General features: G+C 46.2%; 1 protein-coding gene across 1 annotated transcript; it reads right to left on the bottom strand.

Annotated features, from left to right (window-relative positions):
- Positions 1–4,623: 4,623 nt before the first annotated feature.
- On the bottom strand, positions 4,624–11,543 carry LOC141223162 (uncharacterized). The gene is made up of 3 exons (XM_073666787.1): positions 11,391–11,543; positions 11,101–11,191; positions 4,624–6,938 (listed from the first exon to the last, which is right to left on the bottom strand). The coding sequence occupies exons 1-3, from the start codon at positions 11,517–11,519 to the stop codon at positions 5,704–5,706; spliced, it is 1,455 nt and encodes a 484-aa protein (XP_073522888.1). The 5' UTR covers positions 11,520–11,543; the 3' UTR covers positions 4,624–5,703.
- Between the last annotated feature and the right edge of the window lie 5 nt (positions 11,544–11,548).

Below are 11,548 nucleotides of genomic sequence, written 5' to 3' on the forward strand. Positions count from 1 at the left end.
GCCATTTATCAGCCCAAGCTTCTAGTTTACATAGATCCTCCTGTAATATAAAATTGTCCTCCTCTGTGGGATCATTTGAAGAGGGCTGTCCATGCTCGGCGACCATCAAACTTAACTGAACTGGAATTGTTTTGTAAAGAGGAATGGTCAAAAATACCTTCATCCAGGATCTAGGAACTCATTAAAAGCTACAGGAAGCGACTAGAGGCTGTTATTTTTGCAAAAGGAGGATCTACTAAATATTAATGTCACTTTTCTGGTGAGGTGCCCATACTTATGCACCTGTCAAATTTTGTTTGAATGCAGATTGCACATTTTCTGTTAGTACAATAAACCTCATTTCAAGGCAGAAACATTACTGTGTCCAACAGTTATTACATATATCAAACCGAAATAGCTGTTGCAAAAACACCAATTTTTATAAAACATTAAGCTTAAGATTAATAGGGGTGCCCAAACTTTTTCATATAACTGTATACCAGGATTGTGGATGAGGGGGCCAAGCATACCAGGATGAGAGATGGGGTGCCATGCATACTAGGATTGGGATGAGGCGTGAAATGCATACCAGAATAGGGATGAGCGGGTACCATGCATAACAAGATAGGGATGTGGGGGGGCCATGCATACTAAGATATGGATGAGGGGCCATGCATACCAGGATAGGGATGAGGGGTGCCATGCATACCAAGATATGGATGAGGGGGTATCACACATACCAAGATAGGGATGAGGGGGCCATGCATACCAGGATGAGGGATGGGGTGCCCTGCATACCAGGATTAGGGATAAGGGGTGCCATACATACCCGAATAGGGATGAGGAGGTACCACGCATAACAGGATAGGGATGTGGGGGTGGGGCATGCATACCAGGATACGGATGAGGGGCCATGCATACCAGGATAGGGATCAGGGGGTGTCATACATACCAGGATAGGGATGAGGGGCCATGCATACCAGGATAGGGATGAGGGGTACCATGCAAACCAGAATAGGGATGAGGGATGGGGTACCATGCATACCAGGACAAGGATGAGGAGTGCCATGCATACCAGGATGGAGTTGAGGGGCCCATGCATACCAGGATAAGGCTGAAGGGGCCATACATACCAGGATGGGGATGAGGGGTACCATACATACCAAGATAGGGATGAGGAGCCATGCATACCAGGATAGGGATCAGTGAGTGTCATACATACCAGGATAGGGATGAGGGGCCATGCATACCAGGATAGGGATGGGGTGCCATGCACACCAGGATGAGGGGTACTATACATACCAGAATAGGGATGAGGGATGGGGTACCATGCATACCAGGATAAGGATGAGGAGTGCCATGAATACCAGGATGGAGTTGAGGGCCCCATGCATACCAGGATAAGGCTGAAGGGGCCATACATACCAGGATAGGGATGAGGCGTTCCATACATGCCAGGATAGGGATGAGGAGCCATACGTACAAGGATAGGGATGAGGGGGTACCATGCATACCAGGATAGGTATGAAGGGGCCATACATACCAGGATTGGGATAAGGGGTGCCATGCATATCAGGATTGGGAATGAGGGGCCATGCATAACAGGATAGAGATGAGGGGCCATACATACCAGGATGGGGTTGAGAGGGCCATACATACCAGGATAGGGATGAGGGGAACCATGCATACCAGGATAGGAATGAGGGGCCATGCATACCAGGATAGGGATGAGGGGCCATGCATACCAGGATAGGGATGAGGGGTTATCATACATACCAAGATAGGGATAAGGGGCCATACATACCAGGATAGGGATGAGGGGCCATGCATACCAGGATAGGGATGAGGGGAACCATGTATACCAGGATAGGGATGAGGGGCCATGCATACCAGGATAGGGATGAGGGGTACAATGCGTACCAGGATGAGGATTGGGGTGCCATGCATACCAGGATGAAGGGTACCATACATACCAGGATAGGGATGAGGGATGGGGTACCATGCATGCCAGGATAGGGATGAGGAGTGCCATGTATACCAGGATGGGGGTGAGGGGCCCATGCATACCAGGATAAGGCTGAGTGGGCCATACATACCAGGATAGGGATGAGGAGTCATACGTACAAGGATAGGAATGAGGGGGTACCATGCATATCAGGATAGGGATGAAGGGGCCATACATACCAGGATTGGGATAAGGAGTGCCATGCATATCAGGATTGGGAATGAGGGGCCATGCATAACAGGATAGGGATGAGGGGACGGCCATACATACCAGGATGGGGTTGAGGGGGCCATACATACCAGGATAGGGATGAGGGGTACCATGCATACCAGGACAGGGATGCGGGGTACCATGCACACCAGGATGAGGGATGGGGTGCAATGCATACCAGAATGAGGGATCGGGTGCCATGCATACCAGAATGAGAGGTACCATACATATCATGATAGGGATGAGGGGTACCAAACATACCAGGATGAGGGATGGGGTGCCATGCATACCAGGATTGGGGGATGTGGGGTGCCATGCATACCAGGATAGGGAGGATAAGGGGTACCATACATACCAGGATGAGGGATGGGATGCCATACACCAGGATTGGGGATGAGGGAGCCATGCATACCAGGATTGGTGATGAGGGGTGCCATGCATAACAGGATAGGGATGTGGGGGCCTTGCATACCAGGATACAGATGAAGGGCCAAGCATAGCAGGAAAGGGATGATGGGTTATCATGCATACCAAGATCGGGATGATGGTCCATACATACCAGGATAGGGATGAGGGGCCATGCATACCAGGATAGGGATGAGGGGTTATCATACATACCAAGATAGGGATGAGGGGGCATACATACCAGGATAAGGATGAGGGGCCATGCATACCAGGATAGGGATGAGGGGAACCATGTATACCAGGATAGGGATGAGGGGAACCATGTATACCAGGATAGGGATGAGGGATTATCATACATACCAAGATAGGGATGAGGGGCCATACATACCAGGATAGGAATGAGGGGCCATACATACCAGGATAGGGATGAGGGGAACCATGTATACCAGGATAGGGATGAGGGGCCATGCATACCAGGATAGGGATGAGGGGTTATCATACATACCAAGATAGGGATGAGGGGCCATACATACCAGGATAGGAATGAGGGGCCATACATACCAGGATAGGGATGAGGGGAACCATGTATACCAGGATAGGGATGAGGGGCCATGAATACCAGGATAGGGATGAGGGGTTATCATACATACCAAGATAGGGATGAGGGACCATACATACCAGGATAGGGATGAGGGCCCATGCATACCAGGATAGGGATGAGGGGTACAATGCGTACCAGGATGAGGATTGGGGTGCCATGCAAACCAGGATATTGATGAGGTGCCATGCTTACCAGGATAGGGATGAGGGGCTATGCATACCAGGATAGGGATGAGGGGAACCATGTATACCAGGATAGGGATGAGGGGAACCATGTATACCAGGATAGGGATGAGGGGCCATGCATACCAGGATAGGGATGAGGGGTTATCATACATACCAAGATAGGGATGAGGGGCCATACATACCAGGATAGGAATGAGGGGCCATACATACCAGGATAGGGATGAGGGGAACCATGTATACCAGGATAGGGATGAGGGGCCATGCATACCAGGATAGGGATGAGGGGTTATCATACATACCAAGATAGGGATGAGGGGCCATACATACCAGGATAGGAATGAGGGGCCATACATACCAGGATAGGGATGAGGGGTTATCATACATACCAAGATAGGGATGAGGGGGCATACATACCAGGATAAGGATGAGGGGCCATGCATACCAGGATAGGGATGAGGGGAACCATGTATACCAGGATAGGGATGAGGGGAACCATGTATACCAGGATAGGGATGAGGGATTATCATACATACCAAGATAGGGATGAGGGGCCATACATACCAGGATAGGAATGAGGGGCCATACATACCAGGATAGGGATGAGGGGAACCATGTATACCAGGATAGGGATGAGGGGCCATGCATACCAGGATAGGGATGAGGGGTTATCATACATACCAAGATAGGGATGAGGGGCCATACATACCAGGATAGGAATGAGGGGCCATACATACCAGGATAGGGATGAGGGGAACCATGTATACCAGGATAGGGATGAGGGGCCATGCATACCAGGATAGGGATGAGGGGTTATCATACATACCAAGATAGGGATGAGGGACCATACATACCAGGATAGGGATGAGGGCCCATGCATACCAGGATAGGGATGAGGGGTACAATGCGTACTAGGATGAGGATTGGGGTGCCATGCAAACCAGGATATTGATGAGGTGCCATGCTTACCAGGATAGGGATGAGGGGCTATGCATACCAGGATAGGGATGAGGGGAACCATGTATACCAGGATAGGGATGAGGGGAACCATGTATACCAGGATAGGGATGAGGGGCCATGCATACCAGGATAGGGATGAGGGGTTATCATACATACCAAGATAGGGATGAGGGGCCATACATACCAGGATAGGAATGAGGGGCCATACATACCAGGATAGGGATGAGGGGAACCATGTATACCAGGATAGGGATGAGGGGCCATGCATACCAGGATAGGGATGAGGGGTTATCATACATACCAAGATAGGGATGAGGGGCCATACATACCAGGATAGGAATGAGGGGCCATACATACCAGGATAGGGATGAGGGGAACCATGTATACCAGGATAGGGATGAGGGGCCATGCATACCAGGATAGGGATGAGGGGTTATCATACATACCAAGATAGGGATGAGGGACCATACATACCAGGATAGGGATGAGGGCCCATGCATACCAGGATAGGGATGAGGGGTACAATGCATACCAGGATGAGGATTGGGGTGCCATGCAAACCAGGATATTGATGAGGTGCCATGCTTACCAGGATAGGGATGAGGGGCTATGCATACCAGGATAGGGATGAGGGGCTATGCATACCAGGATTGGGATAAGGGGTACCATGCATACCAGGATGAGGGAAGGGGTGCCATGCATAAAAGGACGGGGGTGAGGGGCCCATGCATACCGGGATAAGGCTGATGGGGCCATACATACCAGGATTGGGGATGAGTCAGCCATGCATACCAGGATGAGGGATGGGGTGCCATGTATACCACGATTGGGATGAGGGGCTTATGGTTGGATACACCTGGAATGCTATCAAGGGGGTTATTGTTGGAGACAATGACTGAAAGGGGGGAGGGGGTATTGGCGAGGTCTAATGTTTCATTGTAATGTATATTGGAATTCCTTAACATGTGGTATGGGTAATATAGCACACCTATATGTGTATAGGATTATAATGTTTATTACAATATTATGGTTATATAAGAGATTTAAAGAATGTGGAATGTTAATTGTAGGATATAGTGACTGTAAGTTATCAGATGGTAATGGAGAATCTGAAAGGATATATAGGAGAGATGCATGTATGTGATTCATATGGTATGTTATTTTATTATTGTATGTACTGGTTTCTTGTTTTGTCAAAAAGAAAAAAACTAATGAAAAAATCTCATTAAAAATGTATTGGATTAAAAAAAAAAAGAATAGCAAGAAGGCTTCTCCCCTGTGTGAGTTCTCTGGTGCTTAACCAAAGCTGATTTATGGGTAAAACATTTCCCACATTCTGAACATGAAAAAGGTTTCTCCCCTCAGTGAGTTCTCTGGTGCGTAACCAAAACTGATTTTTGGTTAAAACATTTCCCGCATTCTGAACAGGAAAAGGGCTTCTCCCCAGTGTGAATTCTCTGGTGGTTATTAAGATGCGCTTTATGGTTAAAACATTTCCCACATTCTGAACATGAAAAGGGCTTCTCCCCTGTGTGAATTCTCTGGTGGTTATTAAGATGTGCTTTATGATTAAAACATTTCCCACATTCTGAGCATGAAAAGGGCTTCTCCCCTGTGTGAGTTCTCTTGTGTCTAAAAAGATCTGATTTCTGGTTAAAACATTTCCCACATTCTGAACATAAAAAAGGCTTCTCTCCTGTGTGAATTCTCTGGTGGTTATTAAGATGCACTTTATGGTTAAAACATTTCCCACATTCTGAACATGAAAAAGGCTTCTTCCCTGTGTGGGTTCTCTGGTGGCTATTAAGATGTGCTTTCTGGTTAAAACATTTCCCACATTCTGAGCAGGAAAAGGGCTTCTCCCCTGTGTGGGTTCTCTGGTGGCTATGAAGATGCGCTTTACGATTAAAACATTTCCCACATTCTGAACAAGAAAAAGGCTTCTCCCCTGTATGGGTTCTCTTGTGGCTATCAAGAATCATTTTACGATTAAAACGTGTCCCACATTCTGAGCATGAAAAGGGCTTCTCCCCTGTGTGAGTTCTCTTATGTCTAAAAAGATCTGATTTCTGGTTAAAACATTTCCCACATTCTGAACAGAAAAAAGGCTTCTCCCCTGTGTGAGTTCTCTGGTGGTTATTAAGATGAGCTTTATGGTTAAAACATTTCCCACATTCTGAACATGAGAAAGGCTTCTCTCCTGTGTGGGTTCTCTGGTGATTAACAAAAACTGATTTCTGATTAAAACATTTTCCACATTTGGAACAAAAAAATCTATTGTCCGCTGTGTGTATTTTTTGATGTTTAAGAATAGACTTTTCGAGGGTAAAACTATTTCCACTTTCTGAAAGTGAAAATGATTTCTTTCCTTTAGGAGAAGTTTGTTTTTTAATGCTTATTTTATTTTGATTTTCCTTAGTAGTCGGTAATGAATCAGAAGACAGGACCTGTTTCATAGGATCAGATGACAGATCTTTGCTGTGAAGGGATGATGGTATATCTGGAGTAATGGCATTCACTTCAATTGTATCCTGTGGGATCTCAAGATCGTCAGATTTAAAACTCTCCTGTCCCTCTGATCTTCTGGTACAGTCATCTGCCAAGAAAAAAAGACAATTATTAATTTTGAATAAAATATCCTTGAAATTTATATTTTTGAACATTTATACTTAAAATATCTAAACAAACACATCCCTGGGCTACATGCTAATCCAGGAAAATGAAGAGATATATGCTCAAGTTTAAAAATCAATTTTATTAGACACAAATCTAAAAAATAAAGGAATATTTAAACTTGAGTATATATCTCTTCATTTTCCTGGACTAGCATGTAGCCCAGGGATGTGTTTGTTCTTAGATTGATTTAGAAGTGTTATGCAATCTTTATTTTTCTATGAGATTCTTGTGATAATTGTACTTAAAATGTCTGTAGAAATGGCAAGTTATTGACAGAATGACAGTTCACAGTCTAATAGAAAATGTAGCATCGGCGTCTCTGCCCCCTGTCAGGCAGAGACGCCGCCCCCATTACCGCCGTGCTCCTGGCCTGGCGTCTTCCTGCTCCCCTGCTGCTGCTGCCGGCGTGCGCAGCTTCCCGGGCACTGTGCTTAGGGCGCGCTCCCTCCCTCTTAAAGAGGCCGCGCGCGGTCCTAAAGAGTCCCCGGCCAATGACCAGCGGACTTCTCATATATAAGGCACCTCCTCCAAAATGGAGGTGCCCGTGCAAGTTTGTTGCTCTGTGTACTAAACTCTGCTTCCGCCCTCAGGTCCCGCTGCCAGTCTGACTACCAGTCCAATCCGCCAGCCTGACTACCAGTTCAGTCCGCCAGCCTGACTACCAGTCCAGCCTTACAGTTTGCTTACAGCCCAGTCCGCCAGTCTGTCTATGGGCTTGGCCAGTCCGCTTATCCTGAGCCTTTACCTGCCACCTGTCTCCGCCAGCCAGACGGTCTGCCTACGGACCAACCTGCCAGTCTGTCTATGGGCTTGGCCAGTCTGCCTACCTGGAGAACTTACCAGTAACCTGTGGTGCCTGTCAGCCAGCCTACCTGGAGGTCCCTGTCTGTTACCTTCCATACCTACCAGCCTGCCTACCTGGAGGCTCCTGCCTGTTATCTGCCATGCCTACCAGTCTGCCTACCTGGAGGCTCCTGCCAGTTACCCGTGGTGTCCTCCAGTCCATCTACCCGGACCACCCGACAGCCTGCCTGCCGTGCTCATCTGCTGTACCGGTCAGTCCTTGCCATCTGACCCATGGCAGTAACCTGCTCTCATACAAGGTTGGTCCCAGAGTGGCACCTGGTCCCTCTGCTCGGTCCCTCCCTGGTTCACGGAGTCGATTGAGCCACCGTGCGACCTTGGTCCGTGTTGATACTTAGTCACACCCCTCTGGTCCCTCCTTGCACCGCAGCACAGAGGTTCCACCACCCGGATCCGTAACAGAAAATCTCATATGATGAACCAATAGATCGTGGTGTCCTACTGTTTGTTCATTCTGCCTCCAAAATATGGAATAAGAAGCCATCAAAAAATGTTATGTAGGCAAAAATTATACTAATAAAAACTTCTACTCATCCAGTTAAAAACAAGTCCCCACTCAGGTCCATCATCTGTCAATGGAAAAACAGAGGTTTCCATGTTATTAGTGGCTCAAAGGCTCTTGAAAAGCAACATGGCTTCCAATCCAGCAATATCCGCTCTCCCAAAGTCAGATCTCCCCCTCACTTCTGAGCCTTGCAGTGCGCCCAAACCACATTTAGCATCCATGTATTTGGCATTACTATAGTGAGAAGAACCCACTTAATTTATAGTGTGTGTCTCCTGGAGCACAATCTGGGCACTATGTGTTATGTAATAAAATTATATATTTGTTATTTTCTCTCGCCAACATCCACTGCGTGCTAATATCCGGAAAGTGCCTGTGGAGACAAAATAGTCACTACTCCTATAGATTATTTCACTGAGGGTTATAATTTCTAAAACTGAGTCACTTTATGGGGATTTCTACTGCTCTGGTTTTCTGCAATTTGGCCACATTAGGGTTTCTGTAAATGGTGTGTCCCATATCCTCTGGGATCTGCTCCTGCGACGTCTGCTTCTGTCACCAGGAGCCTTATTCATCCTGCAGGCGGCGCTGGTGATGGAGGAGACATCAGAACCAGAAGCTCTGGGCGGAGCAGGCCCTGTCCAGCCACTAAGATTAGGGTGCCTGGTACCTGTAGTATCATCCAGTCTAGCAGTATGGGTGTGTGTTGTCCAGCTGGAGTAATCTGCTCCCTGCTTCAGTCAATTGGAAAGCACCGCACCCTACTAAAGCTGGAAGCATATTGCCGGAAGCTGCCAGATACAGCCTTGTTCTCCTCTGGTTCAGTCCTCTGTGCTCAGCTCCCGGCTTGTGTATTTGTTTCCTGTTGTGACCCCGGCCCGTTTACTGACTACTCTTGCGTCTTCTGATTTTGTATTTTCTCTGCCCTCCTGCTTATGACCCGGTTACCTGACTATTCTTCTTGACGATAAAGGGCGATGAGCAAGGCAGTCCCTGGGATCTGGAGTAGATAGCGCCAAGCCTGTTCGTGGTAGCCATCTTTTGATCTTCCAGGTGACCATGAACAGTGCCCCCAATACATTGTGCCTGCAAACTATTCCAGCAAGATCTGCATTCAAATAGCTAAATGGCGCTCCTTCCCTTCTTAACCTGCCATGTGCCCAGACAGTAGGGTACAACCGTATATAGGGTATTGTCGGGTTCAAGAGAAGTTGGAAAATAATTTGTAAGGTCCATTTGTTTCCTATTATCCTTTGTGAAGAATTCCAAAGTAATCACCATATAAAGTGACACATGTCAGATTTAAAAAATGGGGCCTGATTAGGAACACAAAACTGGCTGCGGGAAGGGGTTAAATCAGAGTATTTTGGGCACTAACTACTGTAGTCAAAAACTGTGACTATAGTCAATAACACATCTACTGAAATGATCAAACTCTTCAAAAAGTCTTCATCAGTAATAAATGAGTAACTAGTGGTGAAACCTCTCTGAGGTCTAAACAATGATAAGGGCCAATATTTTCTGTGAGATGAGTTTCAAGATGAAATATTAGACATTGAAGGAGAACTTTTTCTAATACTGCAGAGCTGAGGTGTCTTAAATTTAGATCTCGGGCATTTGCAAGAGGTAATGGAGACCTTCTTTTAAAGACTACCAGAAAGTTACAGAGTCACATAAGTGAGTCAGGCTGATCCCACCACAATAAAGATATCATACAAAATGAACCTGGAAAAAAATACAGAATAAAAGATAAGTTACATCCTCAACAATAACATATGTATCAGGGGAGAGAACTTCAAACCTAAACCAGAGCCGCACTCATTTATGATAAACCATTGGAGCTACTATGAGTCCTGACCAGGAGAGTAGAGAAAGTATTAGCGCCCCCATTTCAGGAGAGATTGTGCAGTAATCTGAATTCCTTAGGATTGAAATCGTAATGTAATTTATGACGTGGAGTGAATCCATGAAACCAGGGCTGGAGCCAACACATCTCCTGCAGGCGTGAATAAATGTATATTACAGCCATCAGCCACGCACAGCTTAGAGATATATCATGGCACAGGTGTAATGTTTTCTGTATAGTTTATCACAATCCTGTTTGAAGTTAGTCGGTTTTAAAAGAAATTGTAAAGTCAGGATAAAGGGAAACTCTGTTGTTATTGTACAGAAATTCACACTTGTCCCTCACTGCACATTTAATGTTGTAGATCATAAAAGTGAAGTTTGGTCAGAAAGACTGGACCTGGTCTTGTAGGGACCATATGAGCACATTCAGCAGTACAGAAGGCAGAGAAGGTAGATTCATCCAATAAGATATCAGGGTTCTAGGAAGCCAACACCATCATTACCCTCCACTTTCTCTTACAGGCCCATCATAATATTATTCTTCAAGTGATTTTCTCACTTGTCAGCACATTCTACGTATACTGTCATTTGGCTTTGTAGTTTACAGATCTGTGCAGGTAACGGTCAACGTCATCTAATCCCAGGGGGTAGGTGGATCCTCCAGGTTGTAAGTTCTATAGAAAAGGACTTTCACAATTACAGAAAGTAATGTGAACATTTTTGGATGGAGGAAAATGTTGTGGTCTAGAGGTAAAATGGTGATCACACGATTGTGATACGGCCGGACTACACCACTGATCAAGAAGCCACAGCCGGTGACTGAGAAAAATCTGTGACTTCTCTTCATTTCGTGGTTACTACTCACCTGGGTAGTCATATGTAGGAATCTCCTCTTTACACCGCTCATCACCCGTCACATATGTCTTAGTACTATTAATATGGGTCAGATCTTCACCCTGAAACAAATATTGTAAAAGTCACAAACAGATGGAGAAGTCCCATCTACGATCAGCTCTAATCCTGCCATCTCCACCGTTCTCATTACACAAGTATAAAACATATAATACTGGTGGATAAAACAAGACTGAGCAGCAAGACCTTCACAGCCGTCTACACATCATAGGGGAGATCTCATGACACCTTTTCTCCATCTACCTGATGATCCTGAGGAACATTGGGGTCTTCTTGTTTACAGTCCTGTGGAAGAAGAGGATGAGGACATCTCTCTGGTGTTGTCCTCTTACTGGACAGATCTGGAGGAAACACATAAGGGGCGGAATTCATTCTTTACATACAGATAATTATAGGCCGTG

This window comes from Phyllobates terribilis, unplaced genomic scaffold (assembly GCF_046119375.1).
Source record: "Phyllobates terribilis strain yellow unplaced genomic scaffold, ASM4611937v1 Scaffold_374__1_contigs__length_1864666, whole genome shotgun sequence".
In the NCBI taxonomy this organism is placed as follows: domain Eukaryota; kingdom Metazoa; phylum Chordata; class Amphibia; order Anura; family Dendrobatidae; genus Phyllobates; species Phyllobates terribilis.

What these genes read in the sequence shown, in the direction of transcription:
- LOC141223162 (XM_073666787.1), bottom strand. Translation starts at nt 11,519, where the DNA reads ATGAATTCCGCCCCTTATGTGTTTCCTCCAGATCTGTCCAGTAAGAGG. An exon ending in ATGTTCCTCAGGATCATCAG is followed by an intron (nt 11,192 to 11,390) that starts GTAGATGGAGAA and finishes TATTTGTTTCAG; the next exon opens with GGTGAAGATCTGACCCATAT. An exon ending in TCCTACATATGACTACCCAG is followed by an intron (nt 6,939 to 11,100) that starts GTGAGTAGTAAC and finishes TTTTCTTGGCAG; the next exon opens with ATGACTGTACCAGAAGATCA.